Source organism: Octodon degus, unplaced genomic scaffold (genome assembly GCF_000260255.1).
Source record: "Octodon degus isolate 3935 unplaced genomic scaffold, OctDeg1.0 scaffold00004, whole genome shotgun sequence".
Classification (NCBI taxonomy): Eukaryota; Metazoa; Chordata; class Mammalia; order Rodentia; family Octodontidae; genus Octodon; species Octodon degus.
The window spans coordinates 26,823,414-26,837,492 of record NW_004524580.1 but is presented as its reverse complement, the minus strand read 5'-3'; the positions used below and the strand labels follow the sequence as shown (position 1 = coordinate 26,837,492).

The window sequence follows — 14,079 nt, the reverse complement described above, 5'->3', positions numbered from 1 at the left end:
TGCTGAAAACTGACACAACTTGTGTACTCACTTTGGCTGATTTTTATTTTCCCTCTCAAACTGTTATTATAAGAAGTTCTAGTCAGGTGGTTGTGTTGTGTGTCTGTAATAGCGCTGTGGGAGGCTGAGGCAGGAGGGTTGCAAGTTTGAACACAGCTTGGCCAGTTTAGCATCATAATAAGATCGTGATTCAAAAACACCAAGCTGAGGGATATAGCTCATGAGAGGTCCTATGTCTGTCTATCTACCTCCTTCTCTATCTCATAAAGACTTCAGAATATGTGGATTAAGTTCCACAATAAATCCTTTTATGTTTTTTACATGTAAGTCATGCTTTCTGGTGAAAAGCATGCATTTGAATTTTGAATTTGGATCTTCTCTAAGACTATCCTTTTCAGGAGGTCTGTGTAGCTGAATCCCATTGATTATGGCTGCAGAATGTCAGTGTTTCCTCTTTTTTTTTTTTTTTTGCAATACTACAGATGGGACCTTGGCTTCACCTATGCCAGGCAATTGCTCCACCACTGAGCTACAACCCTATCCTAAATGTATCCCATTCTTTCCAACTTATAGTTGCTATTTTTTTTTTTTTTTTTTTAAATTTTGGGACAGGGTCATCAGGGTCTCACTATGTAGATAGGACTCAGTGATCTGCTTGTGGTCAGCCTCCCAAGATCTGGGATTATAGGTACGCGCCACCATGCCCAGTCTCAGTTGCGGTCTTAGCACGCCCCCGGGGGCGGGGCGGGCAGGGTAAGCCAGGTATAGTTGCTTTTAATTAAAAAAATATTGAATGTAAATGTCTACCTTAAGAGATGAAAAGAAAAATAAAAACAAACAAACAAACAAACAAACTAACAAAAAAAGTGCCAGAAAGATAGCTCAGTGGTTTAAAGCACCTGCTTAGGCAAGCGCAGGAACTGGGGTTGTTTGATCCCTGGTACCACACACCATGCCAGTCACACCTGGGCACTGAGCTGGTGAGAGAGAGAGAGAGAGAGAGAGAGAGAGAGAGAGAGAGAGAGAGAGAGACAGAGAGAGAGAGAGAGAGAGAGAGGAGAGAGATAAAATAATTTAAGCTCTAATTCCTTGATCCATTGTTGATATTTCAAGGTTTTGGGCCAAAAGGTCACAGATTTATTTATTTATTTTAACAGCAGAATAACTTTTTTGTTTTTGCGGTACTATGGATTGAACTCAGGATCTTGTACTTGCCAGGCAGATACTTATGCTGCTGAGCTATCTCCTCCGACCTGTTTTTTTTTTTTTTTTTTTGTTCATACAGGGTCTCCGTCCGCAGCTCACACTCATAGTAATCCTCCTGTCTGAGCCTCCCCAGGGCTGCGATTACAGGTGTCCACCACCACTCCTGGTTGCAGTGGCCAGCACAGCTTGCCCAGGGTTCCAGGGCCAGGGCGGCATGAATTACCGGGGATTGAACCTGGGTCCTTGCGATTGCCAGGCAGGTGCTTAGACCACCAAGCTACCTCCCCAGCCCAGAACTACTTATTAAACAGACATTTATTGAATATCAGAACCCGAGTGGGTGCTTAGACCTAGACACCCCACCCCTCTGGTGAGGACCTACCATGTGAACTCCTTGTTCTGGAGGGAGGTTGGTTGAGGCTCTGGGGACAACTGCTACATGCAAAGGCTCTGCTGGAGACACACAAAACACAGAGTGGGGTGGCGTATCTCATAGGTACATTTATTCATGCCAGAGCAAGCACCACTTATGTAGGTGTGCAGTGACGTTCTATATTCCCTTCCAAACAGCTTGCTTATATTTATAGGCATTCTAATGTTTGCACTCACGTGTGCTCGAGAGCTGGTTAATAATGACTGTGAGCGGGTGCAGGACTTAAACCATTTAAGACTTTGTATCTTTGATCAGCACTTCTGATTTTATAAACAAAGCAGCTCATCAAGCCCATTCCTATCCATGCCTCCTGCAAACTTGGGTATAGTATGGCTTCATGGGGACCCAGACACTTAATTAAGCTGTGAAGCATCTCATCTGAATCAAGTGCCTAGGCCTCACCAGACACCACTTTCTCTGGAAGGTCACCCAAGGTTGCAGACTTAGAATGCACTAACTTTTCTCTTGTGAAGAGGGATAAAACTGAGGTCCAGAGATGGAGAAAGATTTTCTTCTTTTGAGAAGTCTCAGGGCTGGCCAGATAGCTCAGTGGATTAAAGTGCCTGCTTAGGCACATGCAGGGGCCGGGGTTTGATCCCTAGCCTACCATGCTGGACAGTGATTGAGACTGGGTGTGGTAGAATATGCCTGTAATCTCAGGGCTTGGGAGACTGAAAAACAGGAGAATCACTAGTCTGGTCTGTGCAGTGAGACCCTGTAGTAAATACATTAAAAAAAAAAGTCCAACTCTTTCTTTTTTTTTTTTTTTTTGGTAGGGCTGGCACAGCATATGGTGCAGGGGATTGAACTGTGGTCCCCTGCTCCTGCCTAAGTTTGCCTAAGCAGGCACTTTAAAACTTTGAGCTATCTCACCTCCCACCCAACAACTTCTGAAGGGAGGACCCGAAGAGGAGCTCTCACTCCCAAGCCTGTAGTTCACTCTTCACTTTGAGTTTGGACAACGCTCAGTAACACTGAAAGCCCCTAGACAGGAGAGAAAATGCCACTAGATTGAGAGGATTAATGAAAATTGGTTTCTCAATTCATTGTAGAAGTTTAAAAGCTTTTCAGGAGAAATTCTTCCATCTCTATAATAAAGAATTTTAGCCTATGTTCTATTAATCTTTATGTCCACAATGGAAATCCTTTTGATGAATAATATCCCTTCAAATATTTGAGGACTATTCTTAAGTCTCCTCACAGACTCTTTTCCAGAGAATAAATAATCTAAATTCCTTGAAACTTTTCTCATAAATTCCTCTTCTCATTGTTTTATTAATCTTTATAACTTCCCATGAGCTTTCATCAGATTTTCAATCTTGCTTCCAAAATGTGATGTTGAGAAAGGACAAAATATGCTGATACTGGTTTTATGTCTCTGTTACAGTTTAGATCTAAAACTTGTCCCCCAAAGACTCATGTGTTCAGAGGCCGGGCTTTGGGATGGTGACTGAATCATGAGGACTCTATTTAATCAGTGGATTAATTCATTGTGGATTCATACTTTGATGGCACTATTGGATAGTAATGGACTTTTTAGAGATGAGACCTGGTCGAAGGGAGTGGGTGATTGTGATGTGACTATGGGGCTATGTCTTGTTCCTGGCCCCCTCTCACTCTCCCTTTCCCTCTTCTTCCCCTCCCCTCTCCCTCTTTGCTTCTCCTCCCTCCTCCTCCCCTTCCCCTCTCCCTTTCTCTACCATTCCTTCTCCCCTCTCTCTCTCTCTTTCTGTCTCTCTCTCCTTTTCTTCTCCCTCTTCCCTCCCTCCTCTTCCCTCCCTCTCTCTCCTTCTCTATTCCCTCTTCCTCCCCTCTCTTCTCCCTCTCTCCCTCCCCATCCTTCCCCTCCCCTTCCCTTCTCCCCTCTCTTTCCCTACCCTTCCTCCTCCCTTTCTGTTCCTCTCCCTCCCCCCTCTCCTTTTCTCTTCCCTCTTTTTTTCCCCTCCCCTCCCCTCCCTCTCTTCTTCCCTCCTCCCTCTCCATTCCCCTGTCCCTCCCTCTTCCCTCCCCTCCCCTCTCTTTCTCTCCTTCCAGAAGGGCACATGGTGAGCTGTTTCTTCTGCTATTCCCTTTTCTCTTTGTCTCTACCTTGCCATAGACTTAAAAACACCTGACCATGGACTAAACCCTCTGAAACCATGGCCTAAATTAAAACTTTCCTCCTTTTAGCATAGACAGTGACTAACATAGGCCAATACTCAGCTTGAGATCTGTGAGGGCAGTGGCCATTTATTATTCAATTCTGGACTCATAGATCAGGGGCTGGGAATATGTTTTCCTAAGAAGATCCAAGCAGTGATTACATTGTTAGGCTCTTCAAACCAAGAATCCACGTGTAGTGTGTCTTCAGTAACTGTTTTCTCCAAAAGATCGATATTCTTTTTTATATTTTGTATTTAAAATTGTATAAATCATTCAAGAACCATGCCAAGAGAGGCCATGTGGCCCATGGGCTGTAGTCTGTGTAATCCTTCCTTAGGTTCTAAAGCAGTGCAAGGCACATATTAGCATTCAATATGCCTGCATCTATGAAGATTATTCCATGGTTTCTGCCCTTCCTATTATTGGCCAGCCCTTCCATGAAGTTACTGACTCAGTGAATTTGTTCGCTAAGATCTGCTGGTCTTTCTCTGCCACACATCCAGTCATCACTTTGTGTGCTATTTATACTTGGGTAGTTTTATTGTTTCTCTCTTAATCTAAGTTTCGGTAGGGGTTCTGTACCAGCCTCCACTTGCTGGTGGCTTTGGGGCTCACCTTTAATTGAGTGAGGCTATTTTGAACTTTTGTCTTTCCAATATGTTCACCGCACTAGTTAGAATCCATCTGTGAACTCCAAGCTCCTGTGACTGACAGAAGCGAGATGCCTGACCCTGTGCAGCTACCTTGATTGTGAGCCCTTCCTATGACTCCGGCCTGCCTTGCAGGGGTTGGGGAGCTCACTGTGCTTGTTTCCCTGGAATAGAGGGGAAGGGTTCAGCAAGGGTCACAGAGGAGGCTAGAACTAATGACATTTTAAAAGTCCTTTTCTTTTTACTTTTTAAAAATGTATTTAGTACAGGGTGTACAGGGTCTCATTATGAAGATCGAACTAGTAGTGATTCTCCTGTTTATAGCCTCCCAAGTGCGGGGATTACAGGTGTGCACCACTATGTCCAGTCTCAGTCACCATCTCAGTGTGCCTCAGGGGGTGGGGCAGGAAGTCCTTTTCTTTTTACTCCTTTAATCGTTGGGTCTAGAGTGAACCCTTGGCCAGTCCAGGGCTCTGGCTCAATGAGAGGAGCTGCCACCAGGAGCAGGATTTTGATGATACAATCTTGACAGCGCCACTCCTAGTGTCAAATGGACGAGGCTGCTTTATAGAATGCCCAGAGACTGGCCTCCAGGACTGAGTACATCTTCCCGGCCACCCTCTTTATGCCATCCCCAGTTTCGGTTGATTGGATGCCTAGGTCTACAGATGCCTTTTTGTTTGAAGTCTCCCGTTTGTCTGAGGTGATCTTGCGTGGGTGCCTATTGTCTCTTCCCCCAGGGCCAGTGGAACCACCTCTAAATGCTTTCTGGGTCAACTGGGAGCCATGCCTTGACAGTCATTGGTGGTCTACCTCAGGACACAGAGGAGCAGGTGTGGGAGCACCACCCCTCCTTCAAATTCAGAACTAGCTGTTAGGTGTTTGCAGTTGTCCATCCAAGGGAACTGGGAAGAGCCGGACTTTGGCTCCGTAGGGGTGGAATACGTTTCCGGGACCCCGTGGGAGCCAGTTAGCACTTTCCCTCCCTCGCCCCCGCTTGGCGTTGCAGCGATTGCTACCTTCTAACATGTTTTCAGAAAGCTGCATTTATTTACAATGACTTTCTTCTTAACCAGCGGAGGGAGGTTGTGAAATAGCCGACTCAGCGGTGGCTCAATCTTTAGCATTTCTTTCAAATGTTGAGGTAAAGAAAATGATGACAGTTTTAAGTCTCTGTTAGGTGGAGATGATCTATGAGGGCTGGCGGTCAGCTGAAGGTCACAAATCAGGAGCTACCTTGGGCTCCGAGGTTCAGAAGTGGGAAAGGCAGGCAGTGAGAAGCGGGCTCCCCCCAAGCCTTGTGACTCTCCAAGTTTGGGAATTTATCGCGGTGTGCCCGGGATTTGCTATAATGCGCCTCCTTATCCTTCTCATAAAACAAACCAGCGTCTGATTAAAGTTGGTTGGTTTTCCTGAGGTATGAAAATTAATTCACTTTAGGTTTCAGGGGAAACTCTGATGTCCTCGTCTGCCTGACCCAGTAAATATCCTCATTCTCCTGGGGGGCCGTGTCTATTCTCCACCTGGGAAAAAAATAATGTCAACGACATTGAATTTGCATATTTTCTATCACTAATGTTTAGAGAACTTCTTTCAAACTGTTTTCCATTCTGCATATAGATTCTCCTTTTCTATTTTTGCCAAAGATCCTTCTTTATCCGTCGTCAGGAAAGATGCCTGCAGAAGCAGGAAAACCATTTCAAAGTTTCAGTGGCTTTACACAGTGAAGGCTAATCTTAGTTTTATGCTGTATGACCATCATGATTCACACGGGTCCCCCATCTAGGAAAGGTCATTTTGTCCCCTCAGAAGATCCCGATGGTAAATATTTTAGGCTTTGCTGGTCAAACATTGCAACTATCAACATGTACCCTTGTACCTTGGAAGGGGCTACGATATGGAGAGGAATGGACGTGGTTGGGTTGCAATAAAGCTTTATTTATAAATTACAAAACCTGCAGAGAGGGCCTGGTGAGATGGGTCAGTGGTCTAAAGCACCTACTTAGAACAAGCATAGTAAAGCACGGGGACCGTGGTTCAATCCCCCAGCACCACATGCCAGCCTGCCTCACCCCCTGGTGGGCTCCACACACACACAAATAAATAAATAAATAAATAAATTTAAAAAACCATAAAGAAAACCTGCAGAGAGTTGGGTTTGGCCTGCAAGGGCTGTAGTTCCTCTGCCTGGTGGAGGGAGGCAGCAGTGTGCTGTTTTGCACAGGTACTTGAAGGCTCAGCTTTCACTGGTGTTTCACTGGCCATAGCGAGCTACTAACCCCTCCTGACTTCGTGGTTGTTCAGAAAGTGCTGCCCTCATTTCTGCTTGGAAGGAGAAGAACCAGAAATACCTGTGCCTAGCACCAATGCCGAGATGTCGCTTTCCTTCTTTTAGAAGAGTCCAGAATTTCTAGGCTTACATTGATTCTCCAAACACTCATTGAGCGCAGTTCTATGTTTTATAACCCAATTGCCTCGAATTTAAGAGTCGAGGAAGATCTAATTTCCAGGAGTCATTCTAAACATTATGCGATAGTCAGGCATGGTGGTGCACACCTGTAAGTAGTCCCAGCACTCAGGAGGCTGAGGCAGGAGGATTGTGGAGAGTTTAGGACAACCTGGTCTCCAAAGTGAGCTCAAGCAAGACTCTGTCTCAAAAAAACAAAAGCAAAAACAAAAACAAAAACAAAAACCTCTTTTTTCTTTTAGCCACCAAGGTTTGGTTTGAGTCCTGGTGCTGAGAAGGTAAGATTAAACTCAACCATGTAACTCATGGTTAGGTGTTTAGATTTCTGGTTAGGCTTCTCAGTTCAGCAGTGACCACATGCACTGCCCCTTTGGCTACTAGAACAATTACAGAAGTCAGGGACTCTGTCACCCTCCACTGGGGCTGGGTCTAGGAGGCCACCTTGGGCACAGCAACCTCTTCCAGTGTCCCCAGGGAAGCACAGAACCATGATCTCCGCTGCTTGGCATACGGAGCCTCCCCATCGTGTTTTTCTTGAGGTGAAGGTGTTGGTACTGGCACTGAAACCAAGATGTTCACACTGAGCTCCATCCCCAGCCCTTTTTATGACTTTGAATTTTGAGACAGGGTTTCACTGAGTTGCTAAGTTACCCAGACGGTGTGAATTTGTGATCCTCCTGCCTCTGCCACCCTAAGGGGTGGGGTGACGGTTTGTACCACCTCACCTGTTCCTTTCCTTGGCTTTTAGCATCCACTGCATTCTAAGCCTTGTAAATGTGATTTCCTTTTGTCCAGCAGAGGGCACTGTGCACCAAGACGAGAGTGCTCAGTTCCTTCTGCTAGAGGCCCAAATTAAGGATTAATGAAACCCATATTCAAACCCTGAAACTATAGCACCTATCATAAAACACAAAACAAAATACCACACCAGGAATGTACTCTATAAAAAGAGAAGAAATGCAATTTATTAACAACTTGTACATTCCAGAAGGTACAAACTACTTTGTTAAATCAACCAAGCATTTTTAGGGCTTGCTTCTTTGCTTACAAACTCAGGCTTTTTGAACCAAAGCCTGCCTCAGCAGGAGCCATTTAGGTGAGCTCCTTGGGGTCTTGGGGGCCAGAGCTGCAGGTTTGGTCCTGTTAAAAACAGAATGACTTGCTCCTTTCAGGCATCTTCTCCCACAGGAAAGTTCCACAAGAAACTTGCAAAATACAGCAAGAAGAAATAATGAAGTACTGTGGCTCTCTGAAGTGCTAAAATGGAAGATGCAAGCCGTTCATAATATGAAGGATTTTTCATCATATAACTTGGGGGTTATAAGCTTTTGTGTCATATATTCTCAGTTTAGTTATATTTAAGCATCTCTTGTTGTGGGTTGTATTCTTAAGAGAGCTATCCAACACTCCCCACCCCATTTGCTGAGAGCTTCTCCTTAGCTGCTAAGCCTTTCTCTTGGAATCTTGACTGTGGCCATTAGATATCTGTTCCTCTCAGCCTCATTTTTCTTGCCTGTAAAGTAGACATAAGTTAGGGGGCGGGGAGATGGCTCAGTAGAATAAGTGCTTCCCTGGAAAGTGCAAGGGTCTGAGTTCAATCCCCGGTTCCACAAACAAAAACAAAAACAAAAAAAAGTAGACATAAGTCAGTGCCTCTCTCTAAAGATGCCATGGGATTTTTTTTTGTTGTTGCATTGCATAATTCTGCAGACTAAACTTTTGTTACAGTTTATATCAAGATGACCCCCAAGAGCCCCATGGTGCTCATGGGCCGGGTTTTTGCAAAGTGACTGGACTACAGACTTACGGCCCACTGGCGATTAGGACATGGGATCTGGTGGGGAGGAAGCGTTTGTTTTCCTCTGGGCTCCTCTCTTTACCCACGGCTTCCTGCTCACTGTGCTGTCTCGACTACAGACTGAGATGTGAACCCAACGAGAGCTCTTCTCCTTTAAGTTGCTGGTGTTAGGCGTTTGGCCCAGTGATGAGGACTGTAGCTAAGACAGCGCCCCGATACTCTCCCCCCATATCACTCCCATGTGATCTCTGCAGTAAATTTACTCTCAAGAGTACGACTTATCAATCAAACACGAGACAGTAAGGATATCAAAAGCGTTTCTCTTGTGCATTCTCTTGGGTAGGGAATTTACTTCCCTTTCCCAATTAATCCTTTCATTATCACACAGAGCTTTCAATATAGTCTTCATGGTCTATTAAGCCTCTCCGTAGAGTTTTTGCTGGAGTGATATCCTTTTGGGCTTTTATCCTCATTGTATGGTTAAGTCAGGCCAAAGAGCTACTACTAACGCTAGCATTAATAGCAGATAATGTGAGCTGGCTACATCCCATGCTCCAGGCACTATGCCAAGCACTTACTAGACGTTATGTTACTTGATCTTTACCAAACTCCTGTGCTGTAGATCCATTTTACAGATGAGGAAACTGAGGGCTAAAAAAGTCCAGAAATTTGGCACGAATCACACAACAAGAAAGCAGCAGGTGGAGCCGGGCCATTTGCCACACACTGCCTTTAGTGCTGCATTCGATTTCCCTAACGTGTGTTTCCCTGGTGAGGAACTGAATATACAAAGGCCAGGCCATACTCAAAAATAGAACTCTGACTCACAGTCTGCAGCAGCTAGCCTAGGAAGCAGATCTATTATTTACAGGGCCCAGGCAGGAAGGCAGCCTGCTATCTCCAAGTCTGATCTCCATCTCCGGCCAGTAGTCCAGGAAGCCAAACAATCACCTCTGGAGTAATTGGCCCCAAAAGGCCGAGACTTGATGAACAGCTGACAGCATCCCTAATTCTCGTCCCATTTTCTTATTTAAGACCAAGCAGGGAAAACTAAGTATACACCTGCAGTAGGACGCCCCTGGGCCTGCCTCTAGCCCCCCGGGCCTGGCTGCTCTGGCCGGGCCTGCTGAAGCCCTCCCTCTTCCCTACCATACCATGTTCCTCTTCCTCTGTTGGCCTTTGAGCCTCTGTCAAATGCAAGCAACAGTGACTGGCTTGCTATCTCACAAGCTCGGAATAAAGAGCCTTTGTGCGCCCTTCTTTGGGTTTTCTTCATTTCTTTCCACACTGGTCTCCATGCATTTTCTCGGGCTATACTCATTCTCTTTCTTGCCCCGTACCGATCTGTTTCTCATGTTGATTTGTACGGGTTCATGTACAAATGACTGGCCTCTCTCCCCGCACCTCACTGTTCAGGATGACATTCCAGCTATAGAGAGTCCTGTCTCCCTGTGTGAAATTGCACATGCTGGAGACTTAAAGCCCTGTGACTCGGTCAATTGAGGAATTGTATTTCTACAGCTTTGGCTTTCTCAGTTCCAATCTGCTATTGCAGCGGCCTGTCCATCAGTTGTCTCAGATGTCCGTTTTGGTCATTGGCTAATACCTTTACCTCTGCGGCTGTGGAGAGAACTCTTAGACATTTGATAAACATTTTTGGGAAACAAAAGAACTTCAGTTCTGAGCACAGTAGAGTGCTCGCCACTTGGTCACCTCTGTCACCTCTGTCTTGTGGCTGCTTCCTTTGTCACATGACCTAAATCTGTCCTCTGGTCCCGCCACACATTTCCCCAGGGGTTAAGACAGCTCAGCTGTTGCTCACCCTGGGATTCAAAAAAGCTTTTTTTTTTTTTTAAATATCTTTTTTTTTCATGTGCTAAATATTCTTTATTTGTTCTTTAACACACAGTGCAACAAAGAAATGACTCTGACACTTTTTTTTTTTTTACAAAGTGAAGAACATTCCTCAAAGTGTCTTAAAAACCAGAGTAAAAATATTTCTTAGATAACTTGGTCAAAACAAAACAAAACAAAAACCCATAAATACCCATTGTCCTGGGAATATCTGCAAGAAAGCCATGTTGTCTGAGGAAAACATGTTGCCACTTACAAAACCACAAAAATAAGACTACTAAAGAAGCAAATCTAGATTAAACAGCAGGGGGGAAAAAAGCAGTTCAAATTTGCTAAATTTCTGATTAACCTACTAGGACCCTTAAACTTTGCTCCCACTAGCACACAGTAGCAGGATGTATAGGCTCAAACCTACAGATCTCTGGACTTAACTCTCCTAAGGCATAAAAAGTCCTGACACTGATGGCACACGGGCCTCCTACAAACACACAGGTTTCTCTAGTCCAGCTGAGTCTGTCTCTTTAGGAAACATGAGCAATAAGCAGGGGGCCAGACCAACTCAGTATGTGAAAGTGGCATCTATGACACCTCCCTTCTGTCAGTACGTGGAGAACAGAACCTGGAAATGTCCTACAGCAGAGCTGCTGGGCACCAGATTGGGTGTGGTGGTCCAAAGCAGCAGGCAAAGGACAGGTGTATCTCATAGCACGTTTCTACAAAGAAACTGGGCAGATCTGGGTGTAAAAGGAAAATGTTCTATCCCTAAATAAAATTAGCATGGTTAATGGACTCTGAATGCACATTTACAGCATAAAAGAATTTCAATTCTACTTTCATACAGGAAAAATCTCAACCCTTTGTGACTGAGTTTCACATTAACTGGAACTTTTGTGTACAACCTAAACACTGTCATTTTGGAAAGAAACTCACTGTGATGTGTAGATCCATCTTGCCAGTTAGTAAGTTCTAGGTTTTTTTTCTCTTTCTCTTATCCTTGGTAAAATTTTATCCAAAAAACAGGATATATATTTTTAAAACATGACCCATTATAGAATAAAGTATGAAATCAAGAGTGATTTCAGTTTTGGCAGCCCCTATATATTCTAAGCTCTTTAAAGACTAGCTGGATAAAAGGATCATGGGCTCCAAGTCTCTTTGAGATAAATGATGAAATAAAAATGAAAACCCACACCCCCAAACATGTTGAGTATCCCCACCATTCCACACCCACCCACTAAGGTAAAAAATATGAGTACTTTTAGTAACAATTCAGAATTCACCTTTATCTCCTACTGGACTCATCAGTTTAAGAGTCATGATTTTTTTTTTTAGACATTTATACTTAGCATATAGATATATAAACTCATATTAGATGACAATTGATTTTTTAGAAGTCCAGGTAGAGAAAGAAGCAATTATTTTTACCTAAAATCTGTCTATGTTTTTTGATTACTGTTCAACTTGCTATGTCATTTTAACCAAAAGTGAAGTTCTTCCCATTGTCTCCATCTCAGATCTTATTGCTTCACACATGTGGTACATCTTCCGTTAAAAAGAAAAAGATGGAGCAGTCAGTCCAGTGATTAATGTGACATGGCTTTCATTGGGAAACAGGGGTGGTAGCAAAGAGAAGGCCAACAGACACAAAGGTAACTTAAACACTTCCATATACAATGGTTTCTGGAGAAAAAGAGGAAGAGTGAATGAGAGGGAGGGGAAAGAGAGGGAGAGAAAAAAAATTATATTCAACAAATAGAAAAAAAGCACTGAAAGCCCATGAGTCAAGCCATAGCCAAACCATGTTCTATCTTAAGTAGGTTCTCTTTTCCCCTCTTTCTTCTTCTTTTTCTTTCTTTCTTTTTTTTTTTTAATAAAATCTCTCCCCAAACTACAAGCATTTTTAATCCTCCCCAGACTGGGCTTCATCTTCAGACCCTTCGTCTCCAGACTTCTCGGGTGGAGGGCTTGCCGATGTCTTCTTCTCTGGAGGGCTTTCAGGTTCCTCATCTTCTTCTTTGGGAGAAGGAGTCTTTTCCTTTGATGCCTTGGAAGCTGTGGGGCGACCCACTTTCCCTTTGCCTTTCACTGGACTCGGTGTCACTGTAGCCTTTAGCCTCGGTTTGGGCATTTTCTTTTCTTTTCGCTCAGGTTTGGATTTCTTAACCATCTTTTTGTTTTTCTTTTTTGAACTGCCATAGTCACTGTCATCATCGTCTTCCATTAGGAAATCCTCATCACTGCCAGAATCTTTCTCCTGGAATGGTGCCTCGTCCTCTTCCTCTTGCTCCTCCTCACTACCCGCATCTTCCAGGAGCATCTCTCTCTGTTTAGAAGCTGCTTTAGATGCTGCCTGCCTCTGTTGGCATACATTTTTATGATCATCTTTTTCATCTTCACTGTCCTCTGCGGAATGAGAGTCCTCCTTCTTGGCCTTCACATCTTTCTCTTCTGAGTCTTCACTGTCTTCCTGTGAATTCTTTCCAGATCGCCTCTTATTTTTAGCTTCTCGAGGAGATGATCGGATTTTCTTAGTGGGAGGACCTGAATCTCTTCCATAATCTTCATCTGCATCATCAGACTCCTGAAACTGTGAATAATCAACGACCTTCCTATTTCTGACAGGCCGAGACATGTTCGCTGTCGAAACAGGACCGAGTCGAGAAGCCAAAGACCAGGACCCCCCCCCCACCCCGAACTTCGGCCGATGGGGCTGCTGTCGCCGAACCCCGAGATGCTAGCTTCTCAAACTCCGCCACTCCTTGGTTCTGGGCCCCTGGATCAGACGAGCCCCCCGCTCCCCGTCTCTTCCTTTTTTAATATCTTAAAGAATACAAAACGGTGACGGAAAAAAAAAAAGCACCCAACATTAGAAACCATTCAAAATTTCACTAAATAAAGTAATAGGAGTAATAGGAGTTCAGCAGTGCTATCTTCATATTAGTTGCTCAGGCTACCAGATATAAACATGCAAGATTCGTTTAAAGAAAAAACAAAGCAATAACAAAAAAGTTGTAAGAAATTCAAAAGAAAAAAAGAATGAAAAAGAAAAAATATTAAGTATTTGCTGCTCCTTTCAAAAAAATCAGCAGAAATCTACCATATAATTATCCAAACTATGGTGCATAGATGCCAAAACATATCTTTTTCTCTTCTTTGTCCTTCTCCTCATCCCTCATGCTGGGATTTTTAGGTAAAACTAGTTTATGTATTTAAAAAAAGAAGGGCGTGTAAGTTGAGGCAGGTAGCACCTCGGCTGGGAGGGCGGCTTTCGTCCTCAGCTGCCTCATTTGTCAGGGTTCTTGTTTTTTTTTCTTTTCTTTTTTTTCTGTGGTGCTGAGCTAGTTCTAAAGCACGGACCACTTTATGGACACTTACTGTGTGTTGGGTTATGTCAGCGATGTAGGAAGCAAAGATGTAAGAGACTCTTGTCCCGGGGCAGAGGGCAGGCCACGCACACAAAACACAAGGCCTACATTCTTGTGTGGGACCAGCTGTTCCTCTTGCTGGTGCCAGTAACACTCGCCTGCAA

General features: G+C 44.1%; 1 protein-coding gene across 1 annotated transcript; it reads right to left on the bottom strand.

Moving 5' to 3' along the window:
• Positions 1-11,869: 11,869 nt before the first annotated feature.
• LOC101585494 (nuclear ubiquitous casein and cyclin-dependent kinase substrate 1) lies at positions 11,870-13,229 on the bottom strand. The gene has a single exon (XM_012515353.2). It carries the CDS (start codon positions 13,180-13,182, stop codon positions 12,451-12,453), a length of 732 nt encoding a protein of 243 aa, XP_012370807.1. The 5' UTR covers positions 13,183-13,229; the 3' UTR covers positions 11,870-12,450.
• Positions 13,230-14,079: the final 850 nt, after the last annotated feature.